Source organism: Mytilus californianus, unplaced genomic scaffold, assembly GCF_021869535.1.
Source record: "Mytilus californianus isolate M0D057914Y unplaced genomic scaffold, xbMytCali1.0.p SCAF_1, whole genome shotgun sequence".
NCBI lineage: Eukaryota > Metazoa > Mollusca > Bivalvia > Mytilida > Mytilidae > Mytilus > Mytilus californianus.
In genome coordinates, this window is record NW_026262581.1 from 20,652,586 (window position 1) to 20,676,765 (window position 24,180).

Below are 24,180 nucleotides of genomic sequence, written 5' to 3' on the forward strand. Positions count from 1 at the left end.
ATGTAAAGTTAAGACAGCGTGATGTTGAATTGAGTCACCAAAATGCTAACTCTAAATTACAATATGCAAAGTTGAATTTGCGCAATGTTGACTTGCAATGACAAGTGCTTTAGTCGTGATAGTATAATGATAAGTCACGATGTTGTGATGATATGCCAAACACACGTGACGTTGGGTTTAAAGTACATGATGTGAAGTTGACGTTGCATGATGTTAGCTTGCAGATTGATACTGCTCAGTCATCCACATCGACAGCTATGATAACAAATAAAATGAATAGCTAAAATGTATGGTGCTGCCTTGTTATTAATAAATGTCGAGCTGAGATAGTACGATGTTATATCATTGTGATATTACGATTGGTCTATCATGCAATCTGTTGATTTAAAACACCATGATGCACAGTTGAAAGTATATGATGTTAAGTTAAGATAACACGATGCTACACCACTATATTGAAACGAAATGTTTACCATACAATTTGTTGACTTAAAACAACACGATGCAACGTGTTGAGCTAAGATGCTCTCTTGAAATTACAGGACGTACAGTTGAAATTTTGTAATGCTAAGCTACGATAGCACAATGTTATATCATTATAATGTCACGATAGGCTTATTATACAATTTGCTCATCTAAAATTACACCACGTACAGCTGAAAGTACGTGGTGTTAAGCTAAGATAGCACGTTGTTATATCATTAGAATGTCACGATAGGCTTACCACACGATATGCTCATTTAAAACTACATGATTTTCAGTTAAAACTAGGTGATGTTAAGCTAAGATAGCATGTTGCTATATCATGTGAATGTCACGATAGGCTTATCATACAATATGCTCATTTAAAACTACACAACGTACAGTTGAAAGTATGTGATGTTGAGCTATGATAGCACGATGTTATATCATAATAATATCACGATAGGCTTGCCATACAATATGCTCATTCAAAACTACACGACGTACAGTTGAAAGTACGTGTTGTTGAGCTAAGATAGCACGATGTTATATCATTATGACGTCACGAGAGGCTTATCATACAATGTGTTGACTTGAAACTACACGATGTAAATTTGAAGTAGTTTGGTCTTGACTTGAAACAGTAAAATGTTAAGTTATAAAAACAGAACGTAAAGTCAAAATAAAACAATGATAGGATGACATATACTTGTGCAGAATTGAAGATTTTTGGTGTTGACTTCGAATATAGTACAAATATTAGATCGTTTTATGTTAAATTGAAAGACAATAATGTTGCGTAAAACATTACAGAATTATGTGAATTGAAACTGCAATTCTATGGAAAAGAATGAGGGACAAATCCCAAGGATTTTTTCTTCTTCAATTGCAAGTTCGGAGGCAAAATGATTCATTAAGCAAAAGAATTACCCATCGCTATATATTACACTTGAATATAGTTTTGCCGTATATTTTACATGTTTTTTTTGGATTTTTTTTTTATGATTAAAAACCAGACTTTTTTTTATGAACAATATTTAAGAAAATATTTATCTATGATGTGTGTTAATATATACAACATAATATTGTGCTTATAAGACTTATGACTGTGAGGGTCAAATTTTACTCATATAAAATCACATCTATGTAAGAGTTAGCGGAGAATTTGTATATACCACTCCCGTTTTCCACGAAATAGAACATAAGAATCTGGAGTCTTAATCTTAAAAAACAAAGATCAACTGATATGACAAATAATACGATTAGCGTAGGACTGAGAGGGTCAAAGCTATATCAAAATGTGACCCCCACCCCCGGTCTTGTTAGAGGTATCTGAAATTTGAATTTTCTTTTCCACGAAATAAAGCAAACAGAATTCATAGGTGGAAGAATCCTACTGCATGGGGCCAACCCAAACATAAAGTATGGTAGATTCTGTTGTATACTTTTCGCTCATACATGAAGTCTATATGAAACCTAATGAAATTTGACCTAGAGCCTCCAGTCTAAATCGTCAACTTTCAAATAAAAAAATACATCATTTACAGCAGTGCCAACCATTTTTCCAGCACCAAGTAAGATAGTGCCCAGGTTTATGTATATATCCACTTGGAGAATATTTTATTTTTTTTAAATTGGTAAAGTCCTTAATGGACAATGACCCCTATAACTTATAATAAGAAGCCAATTAATGATTTCTGTCACTTATTTTCTTGTCCATAATGATTTTCTTGGTTCTTTGCAGCTTCTCTCTATCTATAAGTGTTTTCAAAGAAAAAAAAAATCAAAAATCTGTAAAAATTGTTAAAGTCCATGAATTATTTTGGTATTGCTTTGATTAATTTGTAGATATGTTTTTTTTAATGTCAACAGTCTCTCTCTCTCTCTCTCTCTCTCATAGTTTTCATAAGTGTGGTCTAAATTAAAATCGGTAGATTTTTTTTAATTATTTGCCAAAATTAGTTTATTCTTTTTTGAAAAACATAATAAAAAGTTTGGGCCACAGAGCATTTTGCAAGCTACAGGTTATGCAGTATTGTCAGATTTTGTATAAACTATACATGGAAAACTCAATGTTAGAAAATAAAAATAAAAATTGGGATCACGAGACTCGTTTTCTGTCTACAAAACAAAATAGATAAAGTCCCTACACATTCCATCATTAGAGACGAAATATGCCAAAGGGATTTCAAACTCATAAGTCGAAAACAGACTGACAATGCCATAGCAAAAAAATCAAAAAAATCAAAAACGACAAAAAAATAATGTTATCCGAGTTATCTCCCCTATATGGAAAAGTTGAAAAACATATGCAAAAAACGTTCTGTATTCAAAAACAAATAGTCGTTTTAATCAGATAAATCTCATAATTTTCTTCATCAGATAAATCTCATAATTTTCTTCATCAAGATGAAAAGTACTACATATGAATAACATTCCTCTCTCAAAATATGTATATTTTTTTAGATCTAGACCGATTGTGTTGAGCTATATGAGAATCTAAGGGAGCTACCATGTGATTTTTATGGGGGGGGGGGGGGGGGGGGTAGCTAGGACGAAAAATTTTGTCCTGCCTTTTTTTAGTTGTAATCTCTGTCCTGCCTTTTTATTTTTCACTCTATTCGGTCCTGCTTTTTTTATTTATTAGTTTATTCTGACTTTTTTTTTACATAAATTGTCATCCTGCCTTTTTTTTTTGCCAAGTTGCTCATCCTGCCTTTTTTTACTCAAAACTCCTGTCCTGCCTTTTTCAAATTTCATTCTAGCCCCCCAATAAAAATCAAATGGTAGCTCCCAAAAATAAAACGAAATAAACGAGAGAAAAAAGATCAAAAGCCAAACAACAGTATATTAAGCGCAACATATAGAAAATCAAAAACTGAGCAACACGAAACCCTCAAAAAAGGGGTGATCTCAGGTGCTCCAGAAGAGTAAGCAGATCCTGTTTCATATGTGGCACCCGTCACTTGGCGATTTTGCAAATAAAGAAGGAATGTGTTATAATTTACGAGGTAATCCCAAAAAACATGAACTACTGGGTGTCAAATCGATGAACGTGCTTAAAATATGCTCCTTTTCATAAAAAAAGAATTGATGGAAATGTATTTGTATTTAGTGTACAGTGGCAAATATTACATGCATATAAGGACGAGAATATGTAAGTGTAATATGAATATGAATAAATCTTGGCTCTGTACAAGACATATTTTGCTTGCTTAGCCGAATTTTTAACAAACTAGTTGACAAACCGACTCTGACAATCTATGGAAATCCAAATAGCTTCGGTTTTGATTAAGTCCAGATTTTTTGGTTTTATTTCGGGGAAAAGGGTGCGTTTTACGTACAGTGGCAAATATCACATGCATATCAGGACGAGAACATGTAAGTGTGATATGAATATGAATAAACCCTGCTTTGTTACAAGACATACTTTACTTGCCTAGCCGAATTTTCAACGAACTAGTCGACAAACTGTCTCGGACATTCTATGGAAATCGTAATCGCATCGCTTTTGATTAAGTCCAGATTCTTTTGTTTTATTTCGGGGAAAAGGGGTGCGTTTTACGTACAGTGGCAAATAGCACATGCATATCAGGACGAGAACATGTAAGTGTGATATGAATATGAATAAACCCTGCTTTGTTACAAGACATACTTTACTTGCCTAGCCGAATTTTCAACGAACTAGTCGACAAACTGTCTCTGACATTCTATGGAAGTCGTAATCGCATCACTTTTGATTAAGTCCAGATTCTTTTGTTTTATTTCATGGAAAAGAAAATTCAAATTTTCAGATACCTCTAACAAGACCGGGGGTGGGGTCACATTCTGATATAGCTCTGACCCTCTCAGTCCTACGCTAATCGTATTATTTGTCATATCAGTTGATCTTTGTTTTTTAAGATTAAGACTCCAGATTCTTATGTTCTATTTCGTGGAAAACGGGAGTGGTAAATACAAATTCTCCGCTAACTCTTACATAGATGTGATTTTATTTGAGTAAAATTTGACCCTCACAGTCATAAGTCTTATAAGCACAATATTATGTTGTATATATTAACACACAACATAGATAAATATTTTCTTAAATATTGTTCATAAAAAAAAGTCTGGTTTTTAATCATAAAAAAAAATCCAAACAAAACATGTAAAATATACGGCAAAACTATATTCAAGTGTAATATATAGCGATGGGTAATTCTTTTGCTTATTGAATCATTTTGCCTCCGAACTTGCAAATGAAGAAGAAAAAGTCCTTGGGATTTGTCCCTCATTCTTTTCCATAGAATTGCAGTTTCAATTCACATAATTCTGTAATGTTTTACGCATCATTATTGTCTTTCAATTTAACATAAAACGATCTAATATTTGTACTATATTCGAAGTCAACACCAAAAATCTTCAATTCTGCACAAGTATATGTCATCCTATCATTGTTTTATTTTGACTTTACGTTCTGTTTTTATAACTTAACATTTTACTGTTTCAAGTCAAGACCAAACTACTTCAAATTTACATCGTGTAGTTTCAAGTCAACACATTGTATGATAAGCCTCTCGTGACGTCATAATGATATAACATCGTGCTATCTTAGCTCAACAACACGTACTTTCAACTGTACGTCGTGTAGTTTTGAATGAGCATATTGTATGGCAAGCCTATCGTGATATTATTATGATATAACATCGTGCTATCATAGCTCAACATCACATACTTTCAACTGTACGTTGTGTAGTTTTAAATGAGCAAATTGTATAATAAGCCTACTGTGACATTATAATGATATAACATCGTGCTATCGTAGCTTAGCATTACAAAATTTCAACTGTACGTCCTGTAATTTCAAGAGAGCATCTTAGCTCAACACGTTGCATGGTGTTGTTTTAAGTCAATAAATTGTATGGTAAACATTTCGTTTCAATATAGTGGTGTAGCATCGTGTTATCTTAACTTAACATCATATACTTTCAACTGTGCATCATGGTGTTTTAAATCAACAGATTGCATGATAGACCAATCGTAATATCACAATGATATAACATCGTACTATCTCAGCTCGACATTTATTAATAACAAGGCAGCACCATACATTTTAGCTATTCATTTTATTTGTTATCATAGCTGTCGATGTGGATGACTGAGCAGTATCAATCTGCAAGCTAACATCATGCAACGTCAACTTCACATCATGTACTTTAAATCCAACGTCACGTGTGTTTGGCATATCATCACAACATCGTGACTTATCATTATACTATCACGACTAAAGCACTTGTCATTGCAAGTCAACATTGCGCAAATTCAACTTTGCATATTGTAATTTAGAGTTAGCATTTTGGTGACTCAATTCAACATCACGCTGTCTTAACTTTACATTTTAAGCTTCAGCATAACGTTTTGTAAATCTCTAATATATGACAGCTGAGGCTTTCCATACACATGTACTACATTTATATATATAATTAGTTGAGTTAATAGAGTGTTCACCTCAGGACTTTTATACCTTACCTTGTCAGATGCTACATGTATTTTTTTAAGCTTACATTTTGTACATGTATCAAAATAATTTCTGTAAGGTTTGGTTTACTTAGAAGCATCATCGTGTATAAATTTCCATGAACAAATTTTCTCTATGGGCAGCTATTAAAAATCTGTTTAATATGAAAACATATTCCTATATTTACATATTGTTTGTCAAATGACAGTGTACAATGTACATGTTTGTTTTGTTTATTGTTTATTGCTGTACATGTTGACTTATATAGTAACAATCCAATTGATTAGATTTTACACTAATGGAATATCTTATCTAATATGCACTGAAAAATACTTAAATGAATGATTGAAATTGAATAAACATGATTACACAAAATATACTATAATACTATAAAGTTTATTTAACCCAATTGATGCCCCACATATTTAAATACCTTGAGAAGATTTATGACAGTTTTTGTGGCATAGTGTAAATAATGGCAACTTTGATTTAGGAACCCCTGAGCCCTGTTTAAGTTTACGCTTTACTAATGTTCAAACCAGTTATATTATGTATAATTTATTCTATAAAATTTAATGATTAATCTAAAAACTTACTGGACTAAGGTATGTTTTGATAATTGGGTGTATTTTATTTAAATTGTTAAACCTTAAGTAAGCTTATAATAGTACAAAATGTATATTAAAAGAAGAAAAAAATATTATGTATTTTCATGGGAATTTATTAATCACTGTGTTTAATCCAAGCAGAACAAGAGACTTTTAAAAGTTTATACAAACTCTCTTAAAATTTGCATACCTACATGTTATACTGATGAATGATCTTTCACAATCACAGGTAAGGAAAACAACCATGTTTACAATTTACACCATGCCATCACTATTTCATGATACAAGTAAAATTACACACTACTAATCATAGGACACAAAAATCAATACCTGTGCTAACAGCAGTGGAAATTGAAAACATTCTTTCTTTTTGGGATTATTCAGTGCACTGTTAAAAGAAGACATTAAAATTGTGTGTATTGTAAGTGTTAATTGACATTGACTTATCTGAACTAAAACTAGAATAATCACACAATGTATGTGTTATACAAACCAGTGGTTAAGCAAGGAGATAGTGAGGTACACAAACAGAATGAACAGGCCCAGCCTTCTACCTCAGGTATACAGTTAGACTTAGGACCTTATAATCAGCCATTAGACATTAGATCACAAACAGTTCTTCAGACACAAATGTCAAGTGGATCATCAAGTTCCAGTCAAGGACAATCCTTTCTACAAAGTCAGCCATTTGTTCAGAGCATTCAATCTCAAGGTCATTTGCAACATGTGATTCAAGGACAACAAGCTGTTCAGGGTACCAGTACATATGTCCAAGTGGGACAGCAGCTGTTTCAGGTGCAGCCAATGGCTACAGGTCAAAATCTAGGACACTCACTTTCAACAGATATAAACAATGCAAATCTTTCTGTGAAAATCGGTCAGATTTCACCACTACTAAATATTAATTCATCTGATAATCCATCACAAAGACAAATTATTACTCATATCAAGTCTGAACCATTAAGCAAACAGCATGAAAATATTCCCTCAACATCGGAAATTGAAAATACTTGTATCAAAACTGAAGTGTTAGACCCAGAATATGAACAGCATGATAGTGCTAATTCAACTGTAGGTATTGCAAGTACAAACCTATATTCAGGAGAAGTGTATCCAACAGGTTTAGTGACAAATGTTTGTATGTTGAATGATCAAAGTGGTAAAGTATCATGCGCCAATACAGACACCAAAACACACCTTCACAATAAAGAACAAACACAAATTGACCCAAACTCCAAAATAAACTGGATGGATAAGGCTTTAATTCATTGGAAAAAATGGGCAACATCTAAACAAAAACATCTGGCGAGTAAAGGTTTAACCTGCACAAGTTTTATGGAACTTATTAAATGCATTAGGAGTAAAAAACAGTTGCTGGAACTAGTGTTTGAATTTGCTTTTGATTTGGTCGATGAAAATGGAAAAACCTATTCATGGGATTACATGTCAAAAATAATATCAATGCTTGAAGAGGGAAGTAAAGAAGCATTAAGATGGATCGATGTGAAGATGCTTTATGTAGCAAAAACAGCCTATACAGCTCGTAAAAAAGATATAGCTGATGAAATTATTATTAAAAAACTATCTGAAATGAAACCACAACAGAAACCTGCTTTGCAGCAGCTTAAACCAATTTTACCAAAACCAAATTCTTCTCAAAGTTCATGCAATTCAAGTGAAGAAGGTTCTGCATATACGAAAGATGATTTAAGGGAAAAAGATTTAGAAAGAGACGATCTTCAGGCAAATTGTGAGAATGATGAATCAGCTGGAGTTCAAGCTATGGTTAGCACAATTGTGACAAAGAGCACCAGTAACAAGGTATTAAGTTGTAATGTTACAAGCAGTTCATACTTTCCATCATCATTAGAAAAAAGTAATAAAAAGAAGAGAGAAAGAGATGAAGAAACCAGGTCAGAAGCTTCTGTTAAGAAAATTAAAAAAGAGCCTATAGAAATAACTGACATTGAAATCTATCCAAAAGAAAAACCAGGTGAAATCACCAGCGATAATACTTGCACTGTAATTCATGCTAATATTAATGAAAATATGACCTCTGCTGGGGGTTCTGAAAACTCGTTATATACTAGGGTAGCCATGCAGAGTATGATACCTACTGAAATCCTTTGCCAAGGACCATTCTGTATTGAAAATGTGACTTCTCTAGCAAATGAAGCCTCTGATAAGGTTCCTGTTGATAGATATAATTTTCTGGAAGGTAGAGATCATTGTGACATAAATAAAGCTTTTGCAGCAGACAATGTAGACAATACTTCAGCATCAAAGAACACTGCCGTCAGCACTGATATTGAGAAAATTAACTCATCTGTTCCAGGAAACACCTTGAAGAATAATAACTGGGCAAACAATACTTGGAACGATTGGGCAAAAGCTAGAAACAAGATTAATGTAGATCCAAACGAAAAACCTGTGCCTTTACTACACACTGTGTTCAAAAATGTGACAGAAGAAGAATTGAATGAATTGTTGATTAAATTTATATATGAAGTAAGGAATGGTGCTGGTGCTCCTTATCCTCCAAATTCAATTAGATCATTAATTGCTGGATTTCAGCGCATTTTCAGACGGTCAGGTTGGACTAATTTAAGCTTGTTTGATTCCACAAAGAAAGAGTTTTCCAAATTTCATAAAGCATTAGATGATCGATGTTGTGAACTGATAAAACAGGGTATTGGAGTATCAAAAAAGCAGGCTCAAATGATAACAGACCAACAAGAACAAGTTCTGTGGGAAAAGGGAGTGTTCAGTCTTGACATGTCATGGGGTTTGTTATATGCAGTGTACTTTTACACTTGCAAAGTTTTCTGTGTTGGCCCATCATACGAACTCTGGAAGCTGCGTGTTAGTCAGTTTGCATTTGGTGAAGATGAAACTGGAAAATATGTGCAATTTACCTCCAGAGTTACTGTTTCATCCAAGAAAATCAAGCCAGTTAAACAATATAAATGTGAAGACAATCCTCGTACTTACTATAATATGCTGGAAAAATACATGTTGATAATTCCTAAAGTAAATGATATATTCTGGTTTCGTCCTTCACGAGATTTCTCTAGCTTACCGATAAGTAAGAGTAGATTAGTATTTTCAAGATGTCCTTTAGGGAAAAACATGTTAGATAATTTAATCTCAAAAATGATGAAACATGCTGGCTACAAGGGATATTACACTAATCATTCAGTCAAAGCAACCATGGCAGCTAAAATGTTTAAACAAGGCTACCAAGAAGAATTTATACAGGAAAGGACAGGCCACTCATCAACAATTACAGTGAAAAAGTATAATAAAGGAATTCATAATGCAGAAGCAGTAAGAGCAGATATCAGTAGCACACTCGATCCTCCACCACCTAAACAAGTAAAACATTCACATCTTGTTAATAATGGAAACAAAAATGTCTCTGTGGGAAGTACACAGGTCAGAGTTGTAACACTACCAAAAGTGCCAGAGGTTTGTACAAATATTTTAAATCTGCTAAATTTATTCAAATTTAGCTCATAACAGTTATATGATATATTGATATTGGCGTTTAGATATATCGTGAATGTAGAGAAATGTCCGTCAGCACTATTTGAATTTAAATCCTGGGCATTTTCAGGCAGGAAAGAATATCATTTTTTTGGGCATAAAACAAGTCAAATATTTTTGAATGTTAATTACTGTCCTGCTGCATCTAACATCAAATCCTTGATTCATACTTGCAACTATTGATGTTCTTAAAACAGCACTATTTTTTTAACATTTACACTTGTTTGAACATGATAGAATTGATATTTGTTTATATGTCTAGTCTTTTTTGATACATTTCAATATGCATTCCCATTTCAAATGCCAAAAATAACAAACCTAAACAACACAGGTCATATCTTGACATAAGCATAAAAACTGAAATGTCAATTTCACTTTATGAAAACAAATGTCAGACCTTGAAACTTAATGGCTACAGGCATTCATTTGATGTACTGTGGATTCATTATTATTCGTTGGATACCAATTTTCGTGGGTTTCGTGGGTACTGGGGAACCACAAAATCAAATGTTCAACGAATAACAAATTTTCTACAGGCTTGTATGCAGACTTCAGCAAAACCACGAAATTAAATATCCACGAACATGTAAGTTTTCTTGAATCCACGAAAATTGGTACCCACGAAATATATATGATTATAGCCATTACGAATGCTATAGATATAGAAATCAAATTTATGATGCAAATGACAATAAAGTGATCTTAGATATAATACCTCATGGAACAGCTGACTGAATTGCATAAGTTGATAATGGTTATTGTAGCATTTTAGCTAATGTTATCTTTTTCATTGGCATTCATGAGTCACTCAGCTTAGTCAATACTGTCCCAATTTGAGACATGTTATTCTATTTCTTTGGATTGACATTTGATCATTATCTGGCGATGAAAAAACTTTTTGAATTGAAGATTTTAGAATGAAACAAACATATATTTTTTCCTTAAGATGTTTTCAGTAGGTGATGAAAATACAAAAAAGGATACTGTTGATTCATTATTATTCGTTGGATATCAAATTTCGTGGATTTCGTGGGTAAAGGTTACCCATGAATTCAAATGTTCAACGAAATACAAATGTTCTATAGGCTTGTATGCAGACTTTGGCAAAACCACGAAATCAAATATCCACAAAGATGCAATGTTTCCTCAATCCATGAAAATTGATACCCACGAAAATAAATATCCACAAAGATGCAATGTTTACTCAATCCTCAAAAATTGATACCCACGAAAATAAATGAATCCACAGTATAGATGTTTGGTACATGTAAGGTACATTTTTAACTCACCTGGCCCAAAGGGCCAAGTGAGCTTTTCTCATCACTTGGCGTCCGTCGTCTGTCGTCGTCCGTCGTCGTCCGTCGTCGTTAACTTTTACAAAAATCTTCTCCTCTGAAACTACTGGGCCAAATTAATCCAAACTTGGCCACAATCATCATTGGGGTATCTAGTTTAAAAAATGTGTCCGGTGACCCGGCCAACCAACCAAGATGGCTGCCATGGCTAAAAATAGAACATAGGGGTAAAATGTAGATTTTGGCTTATATCTCTGAAACCAAAGCATTTAGAGCAAATCTGACACGGGTTAAATTGTTTATCAGGTCAAGATCTATCTGCCCTGAGATTTTCAGATGAATCTGACAACCCGTTGTTGGGTTGCTGCCCCTGAATTGGTAATTTTAAGGAAATTTTGCCGTTTTTGGTTATTATCTTGAATATTATGATAGATAGAGATAAACTGTAAACAGCAATAATGTTCAGCAAAGTAAGATCTACAAAAAAGTCAACTTGACCAAAAAGGAGTTATTGCCCTTTATAGTCAATTTTTAACCATTTTTCGTAAATTTTTGTAATCTTTTACAAAAATCTTCTCCTCTGAAACTACTAAGACAAATTTAACCAAACTTGTCCACAATCATCATTAGGGTATCTAGTTGAAAAAATGTGTCGGATGACCCCGCCCGCGAACCAAGATGGCCGACATGGCTAAAAAATAGTACATAGGGTAAAATGCAATTTTTGGCTCATATCTCTGAAACCAAAGCATTTAGAGCAAATATGACAAGGATTACATTGTTCTTTAGGTCAAGATCTATCTGCCCTGAAATTTTCAGACCAATCAGGCAACACGTTGTTGGGTTGCTGCCCCTGAATTGGTAATTTTAAGAAATTTTGCAGCTTTTGGTTATTATCTTGAATATTATTATAGATAGAGATAAACTGTAAACAGGAATAATGTACAGCAAAGTAAGATCTACAAATAAGTCAACATGACCAAAATTGTCAATTGACCCCTTAAGGAGTTATTGCCCTTTATAGTCAATTTTTTACAATTTTCATAAATTTTGTAAATTTTTGTAAATTTTTACAAAATATTTTCCACTAACTACTGGGCCAAGTTCATTATAGATAGAGATAATTGTAAGCAGCAAGAATGTACAGTAAAGTAAGATCTACAAACACATCACCATCAGCAAAACACAATTTTGTCATGAATCCATCTGTGTCCTTTGTTTAATATGCACATAGACCAAGGTGAGCGACACAGGCTCTTTAGAGCCTCTAGTTTTTGTACCTTTTGGATATTGACTGAGTTGAATTGATGTTCATCTGCTAAAAAGTGTTATAAACTAAATGTGTCGGAATGACACAAATGGCCCCGCTCGCAAAAAAAGCTTGATGCCATTTTTAGGAGTTGAAATTTGAGAATGAAAGCTAAGTCCTTATAACTGTTATTTTCACTCTATTTTCTTTGTCTGAAGACCCTAATTTCATCAAAAATCAGCAAAGCGTAACCAAACTTAAGCTCGATATGTAACTCATCATAGTAGACTGGCATACATAAAATCAGCTTTATATGTGAAGGCTTTTAGAAAAAAAAAGGTCTGTATAACAGTTTGTATAACAGCGGGGCCATAAAAATGTGAGCTAGTACCAGTCAATTACAATTTCATTATTGTTTTATTCCTCCACCAATAAAAACTGGACATCATGATATAGCCTGCCAAGATTGCTTAAAACAGTGTTTAATCACCAACGAAATATGAAAGAAACATTAAGATATACACACTGAAGAAACTACAATTATTGTTATAAAAGTAAAGATCAATGATGGTTCCTGTAGTGGCATACATGTACAAGTTCATCCAAACTCACTTTAGAAACAACAGTCAGTGGCAGTGATTGTCTTGGTTTCTTCCTTGCATAAGGTGCTTTATATAATTGCTTACATCCACTTCATTTGAATTTTGGTGGATAGTTGTCTCGTTGGCAATCATACCACATCTCCTTATTTTCATATTAATGTTCTGTTTATTGTTTTTATAACTTGTCTGTATCTAGGGGAATTCAGAGTTTGTCAATTGAAAAGGGGCTCTCTTTAGCTTAAAATCTAAATTTATATATATATATATATGCCCATTGTTGTTTCTATTCTTATTTTTGTCACCATTTGGTAATTTGATAGTCTTAAGACTACCTTTTTGCATGCACGTCAGTATGGAAAGTGCGAACTCTATCATTGCATAGTTTTCAGATTGTACAGAAATATTTGCAAAAACTACAGCATTTTAAATTAAAAAAAATGAGCAGAAGTAGAATGAAGCATAGAACACTGATCTATTTTCCTAAGAAATGAAATTAATTGAAGTTAAAAGCAAACTTGACCATGAAAAACAAGTATCTGATATTGTATATACATGCATAAAGTTTAGATAGTTTTCAATTGAAATACAAATATAATTTGTGCTGGAATTATTTCCCTTGGCTACCAAATTGGAGGATAAACTGGTTGTATTTCTCTGTTGACTAACCAAATAAAAACATGTAGTACAAGCAAATGTGATAAATGATCCTGACTAGATTGTAATGAAGAACTACATGTTTACAAGGCTCGGCTCGAACATGTTAGACTTGTTCAGAAAACAACTTTTATTATTAAAGTCTAGCTGTCAGTTTGACATTTTGAATTTGGTTGATTTATGAAGAAATTTGTACAGGTTGACCTTCAAAATGGTGATAAAGGGAGGTAACTCTTTCTAAAATTAGGTCAATTTAAAAACGATCTATTCTGATATTCAGATATCTTTGATATCCTGACATAGAATAATACATAATGATGATTATTAATAATAGACAAAATTATATCAGAAAATATATACCAGTACGAACTATTATTGACAGCTGAAAATGATAAGGAATTGAACTGCAGCTTTATGTTTATTATTTTCTGATCATTCGTATTGATAGTAAAGTATTTACAACAGAGAAGGAGGAGAATTTGCCACCATGAATTCATTATTGATTTTAGGTAAAGTAATTATAGAATAAATGGTGTTCATGCCAGGCTTTCATGGCTATAGAGAAGTTCTGCAGCTTGGGCACATCCCTTCAAAATTGGTAATGGTCCCTAAATGCGCATTTATATCCCAAATATTCCATTGTTGGCATACATTTATTCTGAATTAATACTCTATGCTTGAAATGGCGCATGTTACTGAAGAAAATGCAAAACTTTCCCTCAAAGTTGAAACTGAATTTCATGCTAATTACAAGGTAAACCCATGTAAACTCCTTAAAATTGACACTTTTAAAGACAGCTAACTTTTAAAAGGACAAGGTTCATATCGGGGCTGATTTCACCAAAACTGAAACATTACCAAATGTCATTTCTAACCAAAGATTTTAAGCATCAGAAGAAAGGTTTTCAGAAAGTGTGAATATAAGCTGAGCATTGATGACATAACTTGACTGTGACTTCATAAGTCAGCTTTGTAAGTTATTTAACATAATAGACTAATTGTAAGAACATTTTGGTTAAATAAACTTAGAGCACAAGTTATGCCAAAAAATAATTTGTTGCCAGTGAATAGATTAACACAAATTTGAATTATTCTTACTGTTGAAATATCTCTTTCAGCGACAGTTGGGTTCCATATTATCTCAAAGCATGTACAAGACAAGTGCAAATAGTCAATGTTTTGCATAATTTTTCCATTTTACTGAATTTGCTCTCATTTCATTGCTGTATGTACATGTTACCTACATGAAAATGGTTTATTTTTTTTTATCAAAACAGCACTGTATTAAAGTACAATACATTTAATATTTAATTCTGAAAATCAGAGATAGTTTGAAATATATTTGAATTTAGTACCTCCTCCTTGCATGCCTTGTGGTTTGAGTTTCCTTGGAAAACATGATTCTTTTTTTATGCCCCTGCCGTAGCTAAGGGGGCATTAAGTTTTACCCTTGTCCATCTGTACGTCCGTCCGTACGTCCCAAAATTGGTTTCCGTTTTCTAACTTTAGTTTGCCTCAACCAAATGTTATGAAACTTATACACAGTGCTTAATACCACTAAACACAGATCAAGTTTGAATTTTGGTGGCGTCACTTTTACTATTCTTGAGTTATGTCCCTTTATAAGGTTATATGCAAGCGGGGGCATCATCTGTGTCCCATGGACACATTCATGGGACACATTCCCTATTTATTTTTTGATGATATGTATGTTGATACAATAGGTAAAAGGACTTGGTTAGTTGTGCAATTGAGAAATAACTATTCCTTTTGAGAAATATTTTCAGTGTTCTGGGTAATGTGTCAAACACATTTATAATATACATGACGCACAGCTTTATCTCTAGATTAGATGCAAATTTTAACATAATCAAAGTTATTGACATCTAAACCAGTATTGTTTTCAGACATCTTTTATTGTTAGATTGCTGTTGTACTTAATGATATAAAAAAAAATACCTAAAGTGACACAACCTTGACAGAACAAATTCAAAAAGAAATGAACAACATTATTAATCAAAACTTTGGCAGTTAAAGGGATACTTACTAACATAATGTAAGTTGGAGATGAGGATGAAATAAAATTTAATTGTAAGAATGACCACTTCCAGTGGCATCTCTTGAATGGTTGAAGTATTTCTGTTATGAAAAAGTATATATCTGTTTGGTAGATGGTATCATCACTACTAATCAAGTTATCTTTCACCACATGCAGATTTTTTATACAGGAAGTTAAAAAAGTTAACAGTCAAGGACTTCCCATAAATTTAAAATTGACTTATCTAAAATTGTGAGATAGAATCTTATCCATAGTGTTAAGAGAGATTTTCTTAAAAAAAAAAATAATAAAGATCATGTACTTCTCATAGTAGTTTAATTTCACAAATCTTTTTCTTACAACATTAAGCTTGAATATTCCATTTTGAAATAATTGCATATTGCTAAATGTAGAACTGTCTCATTAAAAATGTCTCGTGGTAGTGTGATTGGATCCCTAGCAATGGTCAAAACAAAGTCCTGATTTTGAAGTTTGTATTTGGAATCGGAATACATTTAAATGTTATGTGTTAATGTGGGATAACTAAGTGACTGACTATCCATGTACGGTAGGTTTGTCATTGTAATTAGGCTCAGAGTCGGTTTAATATAAAGAATTGTTGGTTTACTCATATAACTTATTAGTTTTTGTCTGTGATATTGTTGGGAGATTGCCTGCTTGTCAATTGGATCTTGTTGGAAATAATCTCTATATTTAAATTAAAAAGTTGAAAAACAAACAATTGTTCCCTAAACTAAACACTTTAACAGCTGTTCATCCATTCAATATTGTAGTTTTTAGTTTCTTTGATCTCTTCCAGTCATCCTAAAAATTGTTTGAATATTTAATAGATCATGTTCAGTAATATGGTATAGGCTTCTTTTTTTCCCTATGAACTTTATGAATAACATGAAAGTATCAAAAGCAATATAGTTTGACATAATATATATAGTATCATTATACCTTATTGTACATAATTATCCAGTACATACATAGTAACACCTTTCAGCAATATTGGATAAAACTATGTTTGCTATTTTATCTGACTTGCTGAAGATTGATGTTTGAGAAATTGTTGCCAATTTTGAAATGTTTGTTTTTGTACTTGGGTGGCAATGCAAAACACTTTATTCATTTTGTTATATAAAACAATTTATTGAATTGTTTTACATACACTTGGTACAATGAACTGTTATTTTACTTATGTTGTGTCAGATATGAAATGTTTTTATGTTAATGTTATAAATGTCTAATTGCTGCCATATTGAAATATTATTACATACAGTAGTATTGTATGCCAATGAATAAATTCTACCTCATAGTCAAGTTGGAAGTAAGGCCAAAAAAAAAAATTCTGTTTCCTGCCTCCATACCTACAATGTGCCTATACACAGTTTATGGACATTTTTGGTTGATAAGCTCCTTTAAAATCCCGAACATTTCCCTATATGGTCTATGTTAAATATGTTTTCAAAATAAACTATATTACCTACCTATGTCTTTTAACCTACCCTATTTTTCTTGTGTAACTCAGGAGAGCATGATTCATATTACAAAATCAGTTTGTCTCCATTGGGACTTGAACCTGGGACCTCTGTGTTACAAGGCAGCAGTGTCTTTAACCGACTGAGCTGAAGAAGTACTTCCTTAGCTCTACTGCTAATGGCTGACTTAAGTATCTACTATTCAAGGGAAACAATCCTGTCACACTTGTTTACAGGAAATAAGTATATATATTGTTTGGCCTAATTGAAGTTGTGAAAACAAAAATTTCACTCTTTGACAAGCAGATTAAACTGTTGAGATATATCTTATTATATAGCAACAGCAAAATTTAAAAAAAAATGTGGTACTTCTAAATAAACAGAGACTCGAAATACTGACTTTTTACATATATGTTCTTGTTACTTTATACAGAAAAGTAAAAATGGAATTTTTGAAATACAGATTTTGATAAATGTTATACAAGGATTTATATATCTCTTGCAGTTTACTTGACCCATATTCCACAGTTCACTGAACATATAAATGTGATGGTGCAAGTTGGGCATCGTGACCTATATATGGATACATATTCTTGACATCAAAATGAATTTTAAGATGTTTGCTGCCATACAGACAAGAGTCAGCAAGTCTGTTATTTATTAACAAAAAAAGGCTTGAAAGAAAAAAAAGAATTATAACTTGCAGTAAATTATCTATCTTATTTTTACAGAAACAAAGTGAACATCTACAGGACCTAGAAAACCAGACCAAATCTTACGAAGATGTCCAGGCAAGTTCAAAGATCTCACAACAGGAAATTGAAATTCTTCAGAGAGAGAAAGATAAACAAAATAAAGAGATACTTATCCTGAAAAAGACAGTTGACGAAATGGAACTTAGAATAGAAACACAAAAACAAACGTTGAGTGCTAGAGATGAGAGTATGAAAAAACTATTAGAAATGTTACAAAGTAAAGGATTGTCGGTACAGAAAATAGAGGATAATCAACAGGAAGTGGAACATCTACAAACACGACAGTTGGAGGACGATCGGAAAATTAAACAGTTACAAAATACTGCTAGTCAGAATGAATTAGAAATGTCTAAAGTAAAAGAGGTGAGTTTTGAATTTAACTTAGATATAAAGTTAGATATATGGACATTGGGAAAAGGGGGGATACATTAGCATGCTATAAGAATGGGGGAGGGGGGGGCGGTGTAGGACCTTTATCGGGACTCCGGGATCGGGTGTTTTTAAGCTCAGGATTTCGGGGTGTTGATCCTTTCTGGATCCAGGAATTCTTTTTTCAAATTTCAGGATGTCAGGATTTAAATTTTTTTTAATTCAGGACCTCGGGATTCCATGTTTTTAAGCCTGGGATTTCGTGATCAGGACCCCTCCTACCCACCCCCCCAAGAATTAGTGAAAAAATGAAAGTATGCAGTCAGAATCTAAATGTTTTTGTAAGAAGGATGCCAAATAAAGGCAACAGTAGTATACCGCTGTTCGAAATTCATAAATCGATTGAGAAAAAAACAAATCCGGGTTACAAACTAAAACTGAGGGAAACACATCAGATATAAGAGGAGAACTACTCTTCTTCAGATGGAATAAAAACAATATCAGTAGGAAAGAATACATAAGTTTTTAGAAGTATCCTGGTGAATGGATAATGAGTTCATTATGGCCTATGAACTTTAATAAGCAACTCTCATTTGCCTTTTAAGCATTAATTTCCTTTGGTTACTTCTCCAAAATAAACTTTTTTTCAACACTTATATGGCCATTCATGTGTATTGCAAATAGTATATAATGTGCCATAACTCTGAATATTAGAAAATATGATTTTTCAGCTCTGTAATGTAGGCAAGTATTTATGAAGCCAGAAAGATAGAAAAGGAAATAAAAAATATGCACAGTATTAAACACTTGTCTAATGTGTTAGATGGGCCAGGCAGTAAACAAAGTCAAGATGCTGTACACAAACAAGAGAAATTCAGTTTTATTTGAATCCAAATCTAATCAAAATGTGTTTTAAATTTGATCGGTTATTCAGTTGCACTTTAAAATTTACATTTAATTTAGTACTCTATTTTTCTTCATTTGTATATAAGCTACATATTATTAAATGCAAAAAAGCAATAAAAGAAAATGCTTTTGTGTAATCAAATAATAATCTCAGACCCAACCAATAAGTGTATTATATTTCCTTTTAAAACAATATCATCCAATTCTTCATCACAGACAGACTGTAGACAAGCTAATTAGGTCCTCTATCACATTTGGCATAAGAAGAAATGTCCTCAGACATTGATGTAATTTAGCTGCCGAACCACAATCTATTTCTGCTGCTAACAAGATCTATTCATCATTGCTTGGTTATAAGGTCTGTCATAATACAGTATTAAATACTGGATTTTATTTGCAGCCTATAGTATATGTCCAGCGTTCCATCCTTTGCATTGTTCTGACAACAGCTATTGTCCACTCGGTTTGCCCTTCATGCAAAAGGACATACACGTAGTGGTTTTAGTGATTTGATTTGTCACAATGGGCTATTGTCTGTCTGTTTATCCAGGGGTTAAGTCTTTGATTACATTACTGATTTGATATTATTCGAGGGGGAACAGTTGTGATTTTACAATGTAACTTCACCACAGAATACAGGAGGATAAGGTCTCCAAAATACAGGTGGATAGGATGGTGTGACCTTGACCTCAAGGTCCTGTGTGATTGGTTAAAATTTGGTGAAACATCAGTTTCATGGTTCTTTAATTACATTTAAATTCTTGGAAAACTATCCTGGTAAATTAAGGTAGATTGATGTGAAGCAGATTATGAAATAAAAACTTGACTCCTCTGCATAAAACTTACACATAATACATAAACTTTTTTAAATAATGCTTCAAAGGATGTTGTGACCTCAATTTCATTCTTCAATGATTGTGTTTGAAGTGTATATAGACATGATAGATAGATATGAAATATTGTAGTGTGGTATCACGATTTCATCCCATTACTTATATGCAATGGAGCTTTCAGGAGTTATTTAATCCAGGCATACTTAATGTGGATCATCGTTCAAGAATGAAAACATTTAGATTCACAATTACTAATTTGATGATTTGAATAAATTTGTGTTGCTTTTCATGCAAAAAACACCAGAAATTTAAAAAAAAGTTTGTTTTAAAGTGTAAACAAAAAAATTATGTTGATGCAGTTCAACATTGATCACTGAAGAAACAAGTGTTTGAATTAAAATTCGATTATATGTATTTTAGCATTTCTTTTTTCCAAAAATAAGAGTGGGCATATTGATTTAATGTGTAATGAAATTCACAGTGTGTTTTTCTGCTTTTTGTGTTGTTTCAATAATAATAGCATAGAAATATATATTGAAATAAAATTCTTGTATAGAAGTACCAGGTTTTTCTATTTACCAGTACTACTTCTTTGAAATTTAATTTATTTATTCAGGAAAGAATTTTATTGATTACTTCTTTGCTTGATTAAATTTTGTATCTTAGAATTCTGTAAACGAAAATTACATTAAACTTTCTAGCTGATTGAGATGCTATTCTGTTATATTCATTCTTAAGACTCGCATCTATAAACAACAATATTTGAATAATACATGGCTATTGTATTAATTTATACATTTTCAATGTAAATGAATGGCAAAATAAAGGTATAAAGTTAGCTTTAGAAAAATCCATATTTTTTTATTGATTGCATGAAGGTTAAATAGAGGACTTAAAAAAGTGCTCTATAAAACCATTATATTGCTTGTAATCCCTAAAAATGTAGTAGTTTTAAGCAAAGTCCTTGAAAACAGTGTAGAATGATAAATTAATCATAATTGTATCCTTAAACTGAAAGACATGATTTAAAACTGTGAGTGCCATCACCTTCACTGAGGATTAAAAAAATACTTTCTTGTTGGCCTTAACGGGCACTAACCATGATCAATCGTGTAACATTTTACATACATGTATAGTCATATACATGTATATGAGGAGCTTGATGGGGGGGGGGGGGGGGGGTCTCATCGCGATTCACAAGATGATTTTTTTGCCAATCACGATTCACAGAAAATAAATTTCCATGATCACGGATCACGAAAATATAAAAAAAAAAAAATCTGCAGAAAAACGGATCACGATAGCGAAAATGCGCCGATCACGAAGAACGAAAATAACCCATCAGGCCCCTCGTATATGGTACATGTTTTATGTATTCTTTGTTTCAATGTATTATGTCTGTAACATACAAAGAAAATTAAAAGAGATGTGGGGCCTGGGGTAGATGTTCAGAATATACAAATCAAAATGAAAGAAATAACTCAGGTCTTATTATATTCGCTTACTCATAGATGCCTAGTGGAATAAAATAAATTGTCAATCGATCATTTAGAAACAATTTGTGATTTACCTATCTGATTGTTTCAATTCAATTTAATTCAATTCAGTTCAATTGAATTGAGATCAAGTTCGAGTTTTGTTCCGGTCTGATGATTTTGTGCAGAGTTATGGTCCTTGGACTCAAATAATCAGTTTTCCGTACTTTTTTTCGTCATGCTTGAAGATATTGATTTGATGATTTGTATATAGTTTTATCATGACAAGTTACAGATCAAGTTCAAATTTTGTACCGGTCTGATGATTTTCTGCATAGTTATGGTCCTTGGACTTAGAAAATTCACTTAAATAATCAGTTTTCCACAGTTTTTTACATCATGCTTGAAGATATTGTCTTGATATTTGTTATATAATTTACACCATGACAAGTTATAGACCAAGTTAGCATTTTGTTCCAGTACAATGAATTTTTGACCGAAAGGGGACTATGTATAATGCCATGCAATACTCTCCGAATGCTTGTTGTGTATAGAGTTCAGGCCCTTGTGAGAGGAAAGATTGATTACAGGGAGGCTTGAAATTATTTGGGTGAAAAAAGTTAAGGGTAGATATGCAAAATATTGAATAAAAACAAATGATCTCTAAATGAGGCTATTTCAGCATATTTTGCAGTTTTACACTAAATTCAAGAAGTCTAAAGCAAATTTCAAAACTATGAATACTGATATCTGTTAGACTTATGAAAATGTGAAGGTTGTTATTTGGTAGATTTACATGTATAATACTTTTAAATCAAGAGGACAAAGAAGTGGCCTACTTTGACCTATAATTGTTTACTTTTTACACATTGTGACTTGGATGGATAGTTGTCTCATTGTCACTCATACCACATCTTCTTATTTATATTATCAAACATTCTCCTTTAAATAGTGGTTATCAACTATTTTTCTCTCTGAATCTTTCAAGTTTTGAGCCATATCTATCAAACTTTTAGACGTTTTTCTTTTGATACTCTATATATAGCTAAGGCTCTTTCAAATGCTGTCTTTTCATGTAAAGTTTCATAGGATAGAGATCTACCATCAGTACCATGTATACAACAATTATTTTAAATACTGTGGAATTTACTATTTTAAGAACTCTACATGCATATCTAGTTTAGTAATAAAAATAGGGTTGTGTACATGTATCTGCTTGCAAAGTAATTATTGATCAATGATGTTCCTTTTTTTGTATCTGTTTAATCAGTTACTAAGAAATTTCAGTAACCATATTGCACAAATCCCACATAATTCTAACAAGATGCATAATGCATAATTTTTTTTTTGTAATGGTTTCATCAGAATCTCTCAGCTTACTCTTGATCTTCATGATCACAAAGATCTTGAGGAAAGGAGAAACTAGAATAAATAATATTTACACACTTCCTAGGAAATATGGTAATAAATTTTTAATCTGTGAATTCATATTTTCAGATAAGTTGGAAAGCAGTCATGAACATTTTGATTTCTATACACTCATTATCTTTTGGGCCATTTGGATATTTGATTTCATGGTTTTGCCAAAGTCTGCTTATAAGACTATAGAAAATTTGTTATTTGTTGAACATTTAATGTCGTAGTTCACCTACAACAACTAAATCCACAAAAATTGGTATCCCAGGACTGATAATGAATCCACAGTAGTCAGTTTTTAAAAACTTTCTCATGAAAGGACATGTACCAGGCAAAATGACTTGATTCTTTTTTTGTCTCCTTGTAGCGTCTTGTTTGATCATATCAATTAGAGAGACCAAGCCTTTGTGCAGATCCACTTGTCTAAGTAGAATAATACTTTAAAGGGAATGAAAATCTCAAGTGTAAAAAGTAACTGTAAAATCATTTATTACCTTACTGAATAATGCATTGCTCCTTGATAAATACTTACAAATTGTTGATGACAAAATTATACAAAATAATCACATCAAATATCAGAGGAAACACCAAAAATCACCTCACAATGAAATAATTATAGCAAACAGTTAAAGTCTTCTCTCAATAACATTTGATTCAAAGACAACAGTGACTGGAAAGAGAATTGTACCAAAGTACAAACAAATTGAATCTGAAGCATCTGTTTATGTTGTATTTGAACATCATACTTGAAAATTTGGTAGTTGTTGTTTTAACATATGAGCTATTAACGGGATTATTGACAGCTTAAGGCTATGCTATATAAATTAAATGTTGAGCATGATCCTATGTACCCATACGATTTCATATAATTAACCAGAAAAAAAGAAGTCTTAGATAAAAACAATGCAGATTTCAAAACCTCTTCCTTTAAAAACAAGGCAAAAGTTAAAAAAAAAAAAAATAGTGCTATTATTATAAACCAAATTAATGC

General features: G+C 32.3%; 1 protein-coding gene across 2 annotated transcripts in view; it reads left to right on the forward strand.

Annotated features, from left to right (window-relative positions):
- Positions 1-24,180, forward strand: part of LOC127700667 (ELKS/Rab6-interacting/CAST family member 1-like) — a 65,133-nt gene that overhangs the window by 8,930 nt on the left and 32,023 nt on the right. Inside the window, exons 1-2 of one of the 2 annotated variants that reach the window (XM_052204242.1) lie at positions 6,894-10,035; positions 18,167-18,553. In XM_052204242.1, the coding sequence (XP_052060202.1) occupies positions 7,042-10,035; positions 18,167-18,553 (3,381 nt within the window). In that variant the 5' untranslated portion in view covers positions 6,894-7,041. Of the gene's footprint in view, positions 1-6,893; positions 10,036-18,166; positions 18,554-24,180 lie in introns of those variants that run through there. The other variant, XM_052204248.1, reaches the window with a different exon arrangement.